Source organism: Argentina anserina, chromosome 1 (assembly GCF_933775445.1).
Source record: "Argentina anserina chromosome 1, drPotAnse1.1, whole genome shotgun sequence".
NCBI classification, from domain to species: Eukaryota; Viridiplantae; Streptophyta; class Magnoliopsida; order Rosales; family Rosaceae; genus Argentina; species Argentina anserina.
Window position 1 is genome coordinate 5,251,382 of NC_065872.1, and position 14,745 is coordinate 5,266,126.

Here is a 14,745-nt window from a genome sequence, read left to right on the forward strand (position 1 = left end):
CTCTTTTGCGTTCTTCTTGTCTCAGAACATTTCATACTAAAAACTGCAGCTATTCGAGGCGACACCTTATTTGGTGTGTTCTGAATTAAAACCTACTGATCTTCAAGTCATCGAATCAAATGGCATGGTTGAGCGTATAAAAAAAAAGAGAGGCATGATTGAGTATGTCTGATAAGATAAGCAAAAGTAAAGTTAAACAATGACACTTCAGTTGATATTATGAAGTACCAATCATGCAATCATTTAAAATCTACATCAATCAACCAGATGAGCTAGCCTAACTAATTTATATGGTATAATATAATTCGATTAGGAGATTTCAACTGACCTCAACCCTCATAACCCTGTACTTCGTATCCAATACTTTAAGGAGGAACTCTAAAAGCTGCAATCCAATTCATGCAAGACTTTGATTAAGTCACTAAACTACACACATGGTTGTTGTGGATATATTAGTGAAATAACCAATAATTTATAGTTGTGGTTAGGTCAGCTAAGTGATCCACTATTTGCCTAAATTATCTTAATTTATTTCATGAAAAAGAAAGATTTGGAAACACAGTGGTTGTGATAAGTTGTAGTTGGTTAATTGTGTCTCAAACTGGACAGGCTCATGCAGAGTTATGATGTCAATCAACAAACATGGTTGAGGAAACCATCACCTACTATAACTACTAAAGCCAATCATAACTTTGAAAACAAGCTAATTGACCAACAAAAAATAACAAATTTGGATGGCTCAACCTTAACTACTTCGAATTCCTCTATGGTTTTCCTCAGATGCTTTGGGGCTCAATTTCTGACTGAGACAACAAAATTTTTGGACATCATTCCTGTTTGTTTTATAAAAAGAGTAAAACCTAAAAGGGTAACTGGTTGTTACTGGCAAGAGTGAAAATAAGGTCAGGGTAGTCTTCAGAAAATGGAAACAGGCTCAATTTGGTCAGTCATAACCTTTGATAGAAAGGAAAGGAGTACCAAGTACCAACTACAAGTAGTTTGATATGTTTGAGATTTTATACTCTATTATTTTCTGAAAGAGAGTATCTGTTGTCTTGTGATTATTCTCAGCGGGTAGTTTTACTCATTGTTTACTGAGAGAGCATCTGTTGTATTGTGATTATTCTCAGTAAGTGGGTAGTTTTTATTCAAAAAACTTTCTGTATCACTCTGTTTTAGTAGTATGATCTAAATAATAGTACAACGTCCAAATATTTTTTTTTAAAGTACCAACTAATAGAGTTTCATATTGAATTTCAGAGAGGGAATAGTTGTAATTGTTGGATTTAATTTGGATTGATGAAGTCATTAAGGTGTCTTCAGCGCAGAACCGAATTTCTCTTTTTCTAGTTACTGAAACCATATTCAAGAACATATTCAGTGCGGAATATAATGTTCTCTTTTTCTAGTTTACTAAAAGTCTAAAACCATATTCAAGAACAAAGCCTAAGAAGAAAAAACTACAGTAGGGTCGTGGGACATTTTAATAATTAACAGCTTAATATTCATGAGCAATAGCATAGCCCTAAAGCAGTCCAGAATATTACTGATAATAAAGTTAATATATCATGTTCCACAACATCTTAAAGGTTTTTAAAAGTTGCAACACAGATGTGATTTCAGTTGTCTTCATATGCAGGATGAAGATCCCTTAATTATTACTACATAACATCTTTATTAACTAATTCACTATTTGGGGCCACAATAATATTCATGATTTAGTGTTTTGGTCAGCTGCTGCACTCTTCCTATCTATAAATACTCCTATAATCCAACATTATTTCCCACAAGTAATCAAAAATACAGAGTTAAAGAAGTCCTAAAAATGGCTCTTAACCTTGTATTCTTGAGCTCAATCCTCATCCTTTCAGTATTTTCTCCGGTGATCAATGCACTGAGCTCGAACTATTATGACAAAAGCTGTCCTAATGTCGAGCTTCTCGTTTCCAATGCTGTCAAGAAGGCAACAGCTAACGATCAAACTGTACCTGCTGCACTACTCCGGATGCATTTCCATGATTGCTTCATAAGGGTATGCATATATTTCCTGCAAGATAACTCTCACAGTTTAGATATACAGATTAAATCATCTCAAACTCTTCCTTGTGTTTTCAGGGATGTGATGCATCTGTGTTGTTAAATTCCAAAGGAAACAACAAAGCAGAGAAAGACGGACCACCAAATATTTCTCTGCATGCATTTTATGTCATTGACAATGCAAAGAAACAAGTGGAGGCTTCATGTCCTGGTGTGGTCTCATGCGCTGATATCTTGGCTCTAGCAGCAAGAGATGCTGTTGTGCAAGTAAGTTAGCAAACCCATAAAAGAATAGTATATAAATTCAAAAGATAAAAATAAAAACAAGAGAATAGTATATTACTGTTATCTTAATAATAAGTAAAAGACAATTACCTTGATAATAATTCCATGCCCCTTTTCTCATTGTAAAATTGTTCTTACAGTCTGGAGGCCCAAGCTGGAAAGTGCCAAAAGGAAGAAAAGATGGAAGAACATCACTGGCAACTGAAACCAGACAATTGCCAGCTCCAACCTTCAACATTTCACAACTACAACAGAGCTTCTCCCAAAGAGGCCTGTCCTTGAACGACCTGGTGGCTCTTTCAGGTAAATTAACTTCACCATTCCAACCGCAGTTATTTATATCATACGTTTCTAGCTCCTCAAAGAAATGAAGAGTAACTTTTGACACATCTGCAGGAGGGCACACTCTAGGGTTCTCCCACTGCTCATCTTTCCAAAACAGAATCCACAACTTCAATGCTACACACGATGTTGACCCCACGCTGCAGTCATCCTTTGCAGCAAGCTTGAAGAATACATGTCCCATCAAGAATAGGCCGAAGAATGCTGGTTCTACAATGGATCCTTCAGCAACAACTTTTGATAACACATACTTCAAGTTGATCGTCCAAGGGAAGAGCTTGTTTTCTTCAGACCAAGCTCTGCTTAATTTTCCAAAGACTAAACAGTTGGTTACTAAGTATGCTAACTCACAGCAAGCTTTCTTGGATGCTTTTGTGCATTCTATGATTAAGATGAGTAGTATTACAGGTGGACAAGAGGTGAGGAAGGACTGCAGAGTAGTAAACTAATTAAAGGCCTCCTAGTTTATTGGTAATGGTAGTCAAGTGCAAGTCAGAAGAAAATCCGTCAAATAGGCTGGTTCTCCATAATTACCTTTCGTTATTTTGAGAGTGCGTGAAAAGAAAGTGTATGTCTGCTGTGGTACTGTGGTTTCAATACTGTTGTAATAATTTTATACCAGCAAGAATGTTTTTATAAATACAAAGTTGGCTTGAAACAAAGTCTTGTTTATATTTTTTGTGCTAAAGCAAATTTCCGAGAATGCATGCCATTAACTCTGTGTCAACCAAATTTAGTTCAACAAGCCACGCACTTAACAAACATGATCACATGATGATGATTACAGTAAAATGAACTTGCTGCAGCAGAATTTCAACAATCATAAGCAGCATGAGTCCAAGTCAGAGTGCTTGTATTACCATAGGTATCAAAATGCAAATGCCATTATCTCAGCTTTGTTCACTCTCTAGAACAATTTCTGCCAATTGAAGATTTCCACTAAGCCCGGATGACTTGCATGATGGCAGAAATGAAAACGCGTCCAGAAGCTTCACACACTTCAATCCCCATTTGAACATCAAGAATTCAATAAGATGATGCCCACTGCACATTATCGCAAGTATCTTAAACTGATCATATTTAGACGTCGACCATTATCAATATACCCAAAGAAGGTGAAAATAATATTGCAAAGTACCTTCGATTGTGGTACGTTGTAATGAAGACTGATCCTGGTGAATTCTGGAGCAGATATGCCACAGTTGCAAAGAGGTCATTGAAGGCTTATCAACACAAATAGCACCCAGATTTCAGCATGACTTAAATGATACGAAAGCCAAAGGCAAACAATATAACAAGATACATACCTTTGGCATCATACAATACATCAGCTCCAAGAATAAATTTCGGGTGTAAATTGAATATAGATGCATCCCAAACTCCCCATGTCAATCCTACTACCTGGAAAATTTTGAAATTTACAACCCTTGTTCAGACATAGATAATACAACAAGTTGAGTTATTACGGTGTAACTCACATTGCACTGAAGTTTGTTAAGTTCAATAACACTTCTCATGTTGCTCAACACCTGCAGATACCAAAAACAATATTAAAGGAAAAAAAATCAAACAAAAACAACAGCAAAGCGTATGCAAGTTACTAGACATCAAAATCAGAATTAGTATGAAAAATGAAGATCCTACATCAATTTCATGGCTCAATTGGAATCATCAAACTAATAACCACAATTTAAAACAATTTCAAAAAAAAAAAAACCACTTTGATTGAAATAACAAATTAGCAATACCTCCAGTCTACTGGATTCATCAGTGAGAGTGACGTCAGCACCTACTTTGGCGGCAACCAAACCCGGCAAGGAAGTTCCAGCACCAAGCTTGAGAACGAACCCAGTAACTCAGTTAGCACACCAAAGCAGTAAATATTAACAAGAACAAGACAGTAAACCCGGATAAAAAACAGCACAGTAAAAACTACATTTACCTCAACCACAGTGGCTCCGGCAAACCGCAGCCTCTGCTGCCAAACATACTCCGCCAGAACTACACTGCAAGGCCACACGAACAGCCCGTACTCTTCTTTCATATTCTAAATCAAAATTCACAACAAAGATCAATACTTTCATAGATTCTTAGCTTAAACTTACGAAAGGGAAAGAAAAATTAATTTAAACTTTACTGGGAGTATAGTAAAGAATCAGACCTCGATTATAGAAACGGAGAACTCCGGTTGTTCCGGGTCATCTCCGAAATGATGACGTGACACTGTCGTCATCTCCGATCCACTGCCTTCCATATCCGACCGCCGTTTGGTCTTCCTCTTCCCCAGACGCAGGCATTTATCAATTACGGGCCGGTGAAGGCCCATATTGTGAAGAAAGCCCAATTAGGCCCAATAAATTTAATCCAAGTTGTTTTGTATATAGCAGAATATTTCAATTCCATTTTCCATTGCGCTTTCTCGAACCACCCCCAATCTTCTTCTTCTACTTCACTGAGTGAACTCGGAAGCTCTCTCGCCGATTCTCCAATGGCGCTCGCTCACTACTCCGTTGCCGTTCCCGTCGAAGCCGCAAAGCAGCCGAAGACTTCGATTCTGAAACCGTCTGCTTCTTCTTCCGAGTCTCACTCTTCACTCTTCTTCTCCGCCTCCAAGCCTCGAAGCCTTTCAATCTCTTCCCGAATCGGACGTAAACTCAGTCACTTCCACTCTCCGGCGGCTCAGGCCGAGCCGCAGGAGTCTCCGGCCAGCTTGGCCGCGGAGGCTTTCAGTCAATTCAAGCATGTGCTTTTGCCGATCACCGATCGCAATCCCTATCTCTCTGAAGGAACAAGACAGGTAATATACTCTCATTTTTCACTTTAAGTTTTTACCGAGGTGATTTTACTGCGAGTGATGCAAATATGGTGTAATTTTGAATAGGCTATAGCTACTTCTGCTGCTTTGGCGAACAAGTATGGTGCTGACATTACTGTTGTGGGTATGATATTTACTGAGCTATCTCTGTGTTTTTACCGTTGTTATTTATATGCTGTGGAAATGAAGCACTAGATAGAGCCATTTTCATTCTGCAAAGTTCTTGCTTGATGCACTGTGTATAGGAATATAGGACTTTGTGTTATTTGCAGTTATTGATGAGAAGGAGAAGGAGTCGATTCCAGAGCATGAGACGCAGCTTTCGACCATCCGCTGGCATCTTTCTGAAGGTTAGTTCTCGAGCTCATGATATGAAGGGTGTTGTGGTTGATAATGTGGATTGGACGAATCAACATACAAAAACAGTATGTAGGCATATTCTCTTGGCAATTGTTTTAATATGATGCATTTTGCCTCAGGGTATTTAGAACATAGTGATGAAAAGTAGCACAGAGTGCAGTCAGTGTATTGACAAAATATGGCCATAACGTCCTTTATAATAGTCCACCTTTAACCAAAATATGAAGCTTGAAGGTGTTTGTGTACAAGTAAAACTGGGTTGAAGCAGCAAAATTTGGTTAAAGTTGCACTGCAAATACATTTATTAGAGCATCAAACTCTGCCTACTTTTTTTCCAAAACTATTGACTTTAGTGGAAGAGAGCCTCGTATCAAAGGACTCCGATATATACTACTGTGTCATAAGTTAATTCTATAGGAGCGGACAAGTTTTACCAGCATGAAAGAAAGTTTCGATCTTCTTTTATTACTGTTCTCCTTGTATGAGAGTTTATCTACTCAGTGATTGTGTGTTTGGATCAATTTTGTTTTTTTAACCCTTCATTTGACTAACGATAGGTGGATTCCAAGAATTTAAGCTGTTAGAGCGACTTGGCGAAGGAGTCAGCAAGCCAACAGCAATCATCGGAGAGGTTGCTGATGACCTGAATCTGGATTTAGTTGTCTTAAGCATGGAAGCTATTCATTCCAAGCATGTGGACGCAAACCTGCTTGCTGAGTTCATTCCTTGCCCTGTCATACTTTTGCCATTGTAACTGTACTCACTTCTTTCCTTTGATATTTCACATGTATTGTGTAACTCAAGGAATGACTTTTAGAAATGCCAGTTTCTTGTGACCGGTTCTTTGACTTATTTGACTTCGTAGTCTTGTCTATTCAGAAAAAGATGAAATATTGATGTTCAATGCATTCATTGGAAACTTGGAATGTTTATTTGATAACAATTTACCTTAACATACATACAAAGATAGGAATTAAGCTTTGTTTATTGTCAATTGAAGTGCTTGAATCATGGGAGAAGCATGTTTACTCCTTTGAAACTAATGATCATGGGCATGAGTTCTGATGTGTACAATGCCCCTCATGCTCATAGCAATGCCTTTTATCATGTGTGCGCAACGCAAGTACCCCACAGACTTTAGACTTGTACAAATAATTTAAAGATCTCTAGTAAAGTCGTATATCTGGACAAGATATACAAGGAATATCTGCAGAACAACATACGAGTCTTCTCTTCAGTTGGTTGTGCTGTGGAACGATCTGAAGGCTTTACATGCTGATGCTTTCAGTACATACTGATTATAAGCTGCTGCCATCAGAGCTCCAAGTAATGGTCCGACCCAGAATATCCACTGCACACCGCCATTAAAACTCGTCACATTTCCATTGAGATGGGTTGTTCTAACATATAAGTTAACCATTTCATTCGTAGTTATTAGTGATCGGGATTTGGTCGAGAATAATAGTATGCCTACCTGGTCGTCCCAGACTTTGTCATTGTTGTAGACCACGGCAGCAGCAAAGCTCCTAGCAGGGTTGATCCCAGTCCCAGTAATAGGAATGGTGGCCAGGTGAACCATAAACACAGCAAACCCTATTGGCAATGGAGCCAGTACCTGAACCAAAGCAACATGTTAAATCCGTACACTTTTCTGTTTCTGGAAGTAATGGTTCAGAAAGCTAAGGCTACTCACAGGCACATGGGAGTCGCGTGCGCTCCTCTTAGCATCTGTGGCAGAGAAGACAGTGTGCACCAGAAGAAAAGTGCCGACTATTTCAGCTCCCAAAGCAGCGCCTTTGGAATAATGAGGAGCAACCGAGTTGGCGCCACCCCCATGCGTGAGGTAGTAATGCTTCATCAAAGCTTTCACTAACGCCACACCGCATATACCTCCCAAGCATTGCGCAACCATGTAAGCTACTGCTCGGAGCAGCGACACCCTCCTCGCAGCCAACAACCCGAATGTCACCGCCGGGTTGATGTGACCACCTGCAGCATAACGTTCTCCCATCAAATATCTAATGTGTCACGACGCTTTAATAACATAACATGTCAGATTGTGTGGTAAGTAAATATCTACCTGAGATTCCAGCAGTAGAGTAAACTAGCACGAAGATCATGCCACCGAAGGACCAGGCGATGCCAAGAAGACCAACACCATCGCACTGTGCTTCCTTCTTGTGTCCGATGACGGTGGCAACCGTGACATAGAGGAAGAGAAGAGTGGCTACAAACTCGGCTATCACGGCTCTGTAAAAGGACCAGCGTTGAAGCTCTCCCAGCTCCAGTAGAGGAACCGGTGGTGGCTCTACGTAGTCCTTTTCATGCTGCTGCTCTACATGAACCTGTAAACCATCTTCACTCACTTCCTTCGACATCTTCTTCTTCTTTGATCCTCTTCTCTTTTGTAGGTACGAGGAATGAGCACGTAGTGGTTTCTTTTTAGCAGTGTATAGTTATATATGGGTCATAACGTATGTAATTCATTGCATGTTGATTAGAAACTACGCAATTGCGTAGTGGCTTGATATTTTCGTTGTTTACGCATATATTCGTTGGATGCTTATATATTAGCCAAGTACTGTGAGGATTACCAAAATTATTCACTTGACTAGCTAGTCCCTGCTGTCAAATTTTCCATCTATGCTATATGAATACGAATCCGGTCAGGAAATCGCATGGACCTTCTATTTTGCACAGATCCAGATTCGAGAACTGTTGTTGCTTGTTGAATTATGGGGTTTATTTCTATGCTCGATCGATCCAAGCCAAAAAAGAAAAACAGTGAGTTGCTCTGACGGTTAAATTTGTAATAATGCACAAACCATTTTGATTTTGCATAGCCTCATTACTGCAATTCAAAATCTCAAATGGTTCAAATCGATCAATAAATGATCCGGTCTGGATTTTCTTTCTAACTCAATAATTATAACTAAACTGACAACTTAATTTGTCAAACATTGAATAATTGCCTGGGAGTAGCCAGTGAACTTGAAGTAGTTCAACTTCATCACCGAGTGATGGTGAAGATATAATGTGAATGAGTTCACATGTCTCAAACTTCATAATATGTTGGAAATAATATTCTTTAGCTTCTTTTCTAAAAGATTATAGACATGTGAACTTTCGTACATTTTATGCACGGTAACATGAAGTTGACAAAAAGCGGAAGATCAACGCTTACAAAGCTTCATACATTTTATCACATTTTATGCATCAATAAGTAACATAGCATCTATCCTTATTTTTTTATTATCATTTCTTAATTAAAAAAATAAAACGCTATCAAGATATTCATTAAAAAAATAAAAGAAGATCAACACTTTCAAGATAAACGTAAACTTAACGAAAACTAAAAGAGGATCAATACATTCAATAAAAATGCTCACTATTCAATTCAAATCATCTCCTTATTATTTCTGAAGCTGAATTTTCTTCTCCCTCAACCCAAATATATATATATATATATATATATAACCAAAACAAAGTAGAAGACCAGACCAATCTAGCAAGATCTTGAAGAAGGATATGGCACTCTAGATTGTGTGAGAAATTACACTTTCTTTGAAGGCATCCAAACACCTAATCTAATGATTTTAGTCCTTTTACTGCATACTACTTGAAACGAGATGGAGCTTCCCCATTGGACAACACTCCTCCGTTCCACGTGGAACTCTTAACCAAAGCCAGAGAGGGGCTCAGTAAAAAGGTAAAAAAGTAACAACAAAAATCACAGCATAAATATCTCGAATCGGTCCAATCCGAATCCAAACCCAAAACGCAATAAGCACCATTGTTGTTGTACTTCGGCTCTCTCGCATCTTCAGGTGCAGAGTGTGGATGACCTAAAACACCCCAAAACAGTCCCCCAGGGGTATTTACGTAATCTCGTTACCAATAAAAACCTGCGCATCTTAGCAATTTCCCTAAGAAGAAACAAAAACACACGAAATTAAGAGAGAGAGAAAATTCAGAGAGCCCTGCGCTTCTCTTCTTCTCATCGGAGCTCTGTCTTCTTCTTCCATCTGCGATCCGATCGCCCCCCCAATCTTTGGAAACCCTAATTTTCTTATACATTGCTCTAATCCATAATCAGCTCTCCGTTCTATCTAACTCAGCCCCGAAATTTTGATCCCTCTCTCCCCGTTTTGCCCTCCTCATCGCTTCGCCGATCAAAACTCGTCGACTCTACCTGTATCTGAAACTTCTAACTAATTGGTCTCACTATGGCGGCGATTAATCCCGGCAACAAGAATAACCCCGAAACGGCTCCGGTTACCGCCGGCGAGAGTGTTAGTGTGAGCAGCCCGCAGTCGCGCCGGGTTGCGAAGGCGGCGCCGTGGACGCATATTGTTCGGGGAGAATCTGAGGCGATCACCACGGCCGCTCCTTCCTCGCCTTCATCGACTGAACTAGCTGCCGCAGCGGCGGCGGCTGGTTCTTTTTCGTCGTCTTCTTCACAGTCGAATTCATCGTCGCCGACACTGGTGGATGAGTCAGTGGGCGAGGGCTCGGAGAATGGGAGTGGGCCCAACGGCAATGCAGGTAAGAAGCCTGCTTGGAACAAGCCGTCGAATGGAGCTATTGAGGTTGGGCCGGTAATGGGAGCTGTTTCGTGGCCTGCTTTGTCCGACGCTCGGGCTTCTTCGACGAAATCGTCTACTGAATCATTGAAAGCTGCTTCGGATTCGCCTTTGTCCATCTCGGTCCCGCAGGTTTCTTCCTTGCCTTGATGCTTCTGGTATTGTTTGGTTGCTAATATATTCAGGATTTAAGAACAGATGTTGATTCAAGTTTAATGCTTTTCGTGTTTTGTTTGAGTTGTTGGTAATGCATCTTTATTACTCTAGTCTGTCTGATTGACATGACATTGTTGTTTGCTGTGAAAATTACTTGATGATTAAATATATAATTAGGTGACATTCTTATGCATTGAGAAAGTGAGGGAAGTGGAAGAAGACATGGAATATGTGGTATTAATTGGTTGGGACTATAGTTAAAAAGTTAATAAAAAGTGATCAAGTGTGTTGTTCTGTACAGTTGTTGCATAGTCTCACTCTCCATTAGTTTAGCATAGTAGTTGGAGGTGCATTGTATTTAGATTTTGTGCTGTAAGCATGTTTCTTACCATGGTTTTTTATATATTCATATCTACATTTATATATCACTGGATATGCATGCTAGGGGGCTGCAACAGCAACTATCTCATCACCAAAACAAGTGAGTTCTTCTTCGACTCCAACCCACAGTGGACCTACTCGCCAGAGATCGATGAAACAAAGAAATAATCCAAGTGCATCCGCTAATGGTGGTGTGCCCCAGCATCTAACGTCAACTGGTCAAGGTGTTGAAGTGACTGCAAATAACCCTTCACCGAAGGAACATAACCGTAGGAGTGCATTTGGTTCACAAACTCAGAGCAGCAATGATCATCCACAACAGCGTAACTCCTTCAGGAACCGAAATGGTGGTCCACATCCTCGTGGAGATGGTACTCACCATCACAACTATGGCAGCAGGCATCAGGACCGTGGAAGTCAAGATTGGAACAATCATCGAAATTTTACCAATAGAGACAATCACATGCATCCTCAGAGAGTTGCCCCTAGGGGAATCAGGCCAACTCACCAAGCACCGGCACCCCCACATGCCCCTGCGTTTATCCCCCAGCCTATAAGACCTTACCCTGGTCACTTAGGGTTTGGTAAGTACTACTTCATATCTAAATTTAACCCGGGAGCCTTTAATTGTGTGTTTATGACATTTTGATACGTTTTAGATATTCAAGGGCCACTACTGTACATTCATCCGGGACAGGATCCACTAGTACCTTTTATGGCACCACCACGGCCTCCCCTGATTTTTGCTGGTCCAGATCTTCAGCTGCATACTAAGATTATTAATCAGATAGATTATTATTTCAGGTATTTCTTTTTCTTTTTGCTCTTTAGTATAACGTTTATGATGATCAGCTTTACTTGTAAATCCCTTGATTGGTAACAGTAACTGCTCTTGCACTGTACACTCATATATTGCAGTAATGAGAATTTAATTAAAGATACTTTCTTGCGGCAAAACATGGATGATCAGGGATGGGTTCGTATTAAATTAATAGCAGGCTTCAACAAAGTGAGTTTTTTCTTTAGTATTCTTTCTTGAAGTTAGCTCCTCTAATGAATTTTGTATCCTGTCGGCCGGTTATATAATTATCTGTGTGTAATTTTCAGCTATTGCAGTCCTAAGTCATGTTCACAAAGGAATTCAAAACAGATAAAAGGATGAAAATGTTCTAGGGAAATTATTTGTAGCCTATTCTAATTAGTCTTTACTTATGCATATGGATGCTCCCTGCAGAATTTACTTGAGTTTAATAATGATCCAAATGTCACATATTTAGGGTAATCTATGCTTTATGCATCATCTTGTACCCTTTTTTTGATAATTTAAGTAGGTTTTGTCTAACTGACCTTAGTAATTACTAGTAAAGGGTCCTAACACCTTGTTACATGTGGCCCTTTTATGTAAAATATTTTAGTTCCTTTTGGCTCAGTAAAATCTTTTTTGTTTTTGCTGGAGGCTTGCTATCAAATTGATAATGAAGTTGTAGGACATATGGTCCTTTCCTGACGAGTTTATATTAGTGGTATACACATGTATATTAGATACATTTACTTGAAGTTCCACTGCATATGCCAAAGTATTTTCTTTATATTGCTGCAAATAATTTCTTTTTTAAGTTTTAATTAGTTTGTCTATTGTATTTCTCGTAAAGGTGACATTAATCCTACTATCAGCAGTACTTGAATTATGAATTTATGCTATGAATGTATAGATAACTAATAAAGCTAGTCAAAAGAGTCAACTTTTCATACCTTACTCCCTATACAAAAGCCTGTTAGATAGTTATTAACATTAGATCACTGGGGATTATAAATAAATTTAATCAAGGGAATTAAGTCGTCAAACAGCTATGTTAGCCGGTTTAAACGGGAAAGGGTGGCATGCTCTACAGGATAATTACTGACTTATGGCTAGCTTTTAAGCATTTTGGGTTTCTTCTTTGTGGTCTTGTTTGTACCAATATGGTGAATAGATGGAATCCAACCCTAGAGGTCTGGTATACTTCCTGTCCATTTGGTAAACGCCTTCTGTAGTATAGTCTTGGTACTTACCCAGATGTATGAGAGATATTTTTATAAAGATGTGATCTGGCAGAATTCATGAAGATAAATTTGATACTCCATATATCATCCAATTAAATGATTATTGCATCAGAATTGAGGGAAGCAGTGAGAATGTCAACTCTTGTGCTTGTTATGTGTTTGTTCTAGTTTTTCTTCCAGCAACCAAGCAAAGTCATTCTATTTACCTGCTTCTTTTTCAGGTTATGAACTTGACAGACAATATCCAGATTATACTGGATGCTCTGAGAATGTCAACTGTGGTAGAAGTACAGGTAGTTTTCTGATGAGTAATTTATAGGTTTGATTCAATAATGCAATTAAGTGTTGAGTTATTCTGATGTTTTTTAGAAAAGATTTGAATGATTTTAGTTCTATAGCGTGCTGGTAACATTGGAAGCTTGTGGTATGGTTTAGGGTGATAAAATAAGGAGGCGCAATGATTGGATGAAATGGGTAATGCCAGCTGCTCAGCCTCCTGCAGTGTCAAGCTCTCAGACCCTTGGTAAACCCGGAAATGATATTCTATCAGCTCATATCCAAAGTATTTCACTTGATGAGAAGACTGCTAACAGCAACAACTTTCAGAACAGTAGCCAGCAACAGCTGTCCTCTGGTGATGGAGCAGGCCAATAATTCACTGTTCAGGTGGTTCAGTTCGCCCCATTTCAGCGAGAAATTAGAGTCAAGGGGATGTGCAAGAGGGCACACACTAAAAATGAACTGTTGCGAAAGGAAGGTGTTTGAAAGACGAGAATGGTGAATATTTTTTTTAATCTTTTTTCCTTTTTGAAAATAGTAGTCATGCCATGGCATGATGAAACTTGCTTTCTTGCCTGGCACATAGAAAGAAAAAATTAAAAGTGGGGAAGAGAATTATCTAGGGACAGAAACAAAGCCTCGTGCTGAAGGTTGATGATTCAAGCTATAAGCATGAGTTTATTGGGATTTCTGTACTATTTTTGGGGTGGTTTTCATTTTCATTAGATTTAAACGTTATGGTGGCTTGGTTGGTGCTTTTGTTCTGGGAAATTTTGCTGTCTTCTTCCCCATACTGCTGCCCCTCAGCTGGTTTTTACAGTCTTTGGGGTCAGACAACTTCCAATTTGAGGAGGAGAATGTTACTTTGTGCGTGAAGGGTGGGGGTATGTGTGCCGGTGTTTGCTGGCTCTCTGCAAACTGAGGCGATGGGTGGCCCTTGTGCTACAGAAGGTCGGCTTTCACAGATGGCCTGATTATCATCTTTCCTTCCATTGGAATTATATCGGTACGCATGTATACTACTATCATCTTCACTATTTGGGGATTTCACTGCATAAACGGTTCCCGTATATCAGACTTGGATGCGGGTGGCTGGTATTGCACCTTATGTCAGACCAAATTAAGCTTTTATTGTGAATTTTTATCAATTGTAGATGGTATTATCGTATTCTCAGGCCTGATGCTTTCTGAAGTTCAATTGCTTAATGTGTCAACAAGGAAAAAAAATAGATTTTTTACAGCTCATTTTAGTGCAAGATATGGATATCAACAAGATTATAGGTATTGGCGTTGCAGAATTTAGACCAAAATGAACTGCGATGTTGCTGGTCTCGTTCCAGCTAATCGTGATCACCAGTTCAATAACCAATCGTCGCCGTTGGCTCACTGGACCTTCTAACTTGATGTCAAGGGCGAAGCTGACTCCAAGCCTTCCACACCCTCCACTATATAATTATGTAGGAT

General features: G+C 39.3%; 5 protein-coding genes across 6 annotated transcripts; 3 read left to right on the plus strand and 2 right to left on the minus strand.

The window, feature by feature from the left end:
* Nucleotides 1–1,717: 1,717 nt before the first annotated feature.
* LOC126794944 (peroxidase 64) lies at nucleotides 1,718–3,336 on the plus strand (the record flags this gene model as incomplete). The annotated part of the gene is made up of 4 exons (XM_050521742.1): nucleotides 1,718–2,032; nucleotides 2,116–2,304; nucleotides 2,463–2,625; nucleotides 2,719–3,336. Coding segments are annotated over 4 exons (1,062 nt in total), but the record flags the coding sequence as incomplete, so codon positions are not given.
* A 21-nt stretch (nucleotides 3,337–3,357) lies between these two features.
* LOC126797045 (uncharacterized) lies at nucleotides 3,358–4,933 on the minus strand. 2 transcript variants are annotated; one of them, XM_050523808.1, is made up of 7 exons: nucleotides 4,826–4,933; nucleotides 4,607–4,711; nucleotides 4,413–4,499; nucleotides 4,143–4,193; nucleotides 3,972–4,065; nucleotides 3,803–3,887; nucleotides 3,358–3,708 (listed from the first exon to the last, which is right to left on the minus strand). In XM_050523808.1, exons 1-7 carry the CDS (start codon nucleotides 4,916–4,918, stop codon nucleotides 3,555–3,557), a joined length of 669 nt encoding a protein of 222 aa, XP_050379765.1. In that variant the 5' UTR covers nucleotides 4,919–4,933; the 3' UTR covers nucleotides 3,358–3,554. The 2 variants fall into 2 exon arrangements, with proteins under 2 accessions (XP_050379765.1, XP_050379714.1); XM_050523757.1 differs by having other exon boundaries at nucleotides 3,601–3,728; nucleotides 4,826–4,924.
* A 157-nt stretch (nucleotides 4,934–5,090) lies between these two features.
* Nucleotides 5,091–6,743, plus strand: LOC126799829 (uncharacterized). Its single transcript, XM_050527088.1, has 4 exons — nucleotides 5,091–5,461; nucleotides 5,546–5,603; nucleotides 5,752–5,829; nucleotides 6,397–6,743. The coding sequence occupies exons 1-4, from the start codon at nucleotides 5,153–5,155 to the stop codon at nucleotides 6,591–6,593; spliced, it is 642 nt and encodes a 213-aa protein (XP_050383045.1). The 5' UTR covers nucleotides 5,091–5,152; the 3' UTR covers nucleotides 6,594–6,743.
* Nucleotides 6,744–7,073: 330 nt separating this feature from the next.
* LOC126799818 (aquaporin PIP2-7-like) lies at nucleotides 7,074–8,217 on the minus strand. Its single transcript, XM_050527078.1, has 4 exons — nucleotides 7,920–8,217; nucleotides 7,533–7,828; nucleotides 7,314–7,454; nucleotides 7,074–7,190 (listed from the first exon to the last, which is right to left on the minus strand). The coding sequence occupies exons 1-4, from the start codon at nucleotides 8,215–8,217 to the stop codon at nucleotides 7,074–7,076; spliced, it is 852 nt and encodes a 283-aa protein (XP_050383035.1).
* Nucleotides 8,218–9,832: 1,615 nt separating this feature from the next.
* On the plus strand, nucleotides 9,833–14,456 carry LOC126799807 (la-related protein 1C-like). Its single transcript, XM_050527069.1, has 6 exons — nucleotides 9,833–10,554; nucleotides 11,024–11,543; nucleotides 11,619–11,763; nucleotides 11,878–11,968; nucleotides 13,224–13,295; nucleotides 13,438–14,456. Exons 1-6 carry the CDS (start codon nucleotides 10,066–10,068, stop codon nucleotides 13,654–13,656), a joined length of 1,536 nt encoding a protein of 511 aa, XP_050383026.1. The 5' UTR covers nucleotides 9,833–10,065; the 3' UTR covers nucleotides 13,657–14,456.
* The last annotated feature ends 289 nt before the right edge of the window (nucleotides 14,457–14,745 follow it).

Excerpts from the sequence above, each read along its gene's own strand:
- LOC126797045 (XM_050523808.1), bottom strand. The coding sequence starts at position 4,918 with ATGGAAGGCAGTGGATCGGAGATGACGACAGTGTCACGTCATCATTTC. Across the intron at positions 4,500-4,606 it reads CCGGAGCCACTGTGGTTGAG|CTTGGTGCTGGAACTTCCTT; the intron begins GTAAATGTAGTT and ends TTCGTTCTCAAG. Across the intron at positions 4,194-4,412 it reads ATGAATCCAGTAGACTGGAG|GTGTTGAGCAACATGAGAAG; the intron begins GTATTGCTAATT and ends TGGTATCTGCAG.
- LOC126799829 (XM_050527088.1), top strand. The coding sequence starts at position 5,153 with ATGGCGCTCGCTCACTACTCCGTTGCCGTTCCCGTCGAAGCCGCAAAG. Across the intron at positions 5,604-5,751 it reads TGCTGACATTACTGTTGTGG|TTATTGATGAGAAGGAGAAG; the intron begins GTATGATATTTA and ends TGTTATTTGCAG. Across the intron at positions 5,830-6,396 it reads CCGCTGGCATCTTTCTGAAG|GTGGATTCCAAGAATTTAAG; the intron begins GTTAGTTCTCGA and ends GACTAACGATAG.
- LOC126799818 (XM_050527078.1), bottom strand. The coding sequence starts at position 8,217 with ATGTCGAAGGAAGTGAGTGAAGATGGTTTACAGGTTCATGTAGAGCAG. Across the intron at positions 7,829-7,919 it reads CTCTACTGCTGGAATCTCAG|GTGGTCACATCAACCCGGCG; the intron begins GTAGATATTTAC and ends GTTATGCTGCAG. Across the intron at positions 7,455-7,532 it reads CACGCGACTCCCATGTGCCT|GTACTGGCTCCATTGCCAAT; the intron begins GTGAGTAGCCTT and ends GCTTTGGTTCAG.
- LOC126799807 (XM_050527069.1), top strand. The coding sequence starts at position 10,066 with ATGGCGGCGATTAATCCCGGCAACAAGAATAACCCCGAAACGGCTCCG. Across the intron at positions 11,544-11,618 it reads CCCTGGTCACTTAGGGTTTG|ATATTCAAGGGCCACTACTG; the intron begins GTAAGTACTACT and ends GATACGTTTTAG. Across the intron at positions 11,969-13,223 it reads TAATAGCAGGCTTCAACAAA|GTTATGAACTTGACAGACAA; the intron begins GTGAGTTTTTTC and ends CTTCTTTTTCAG.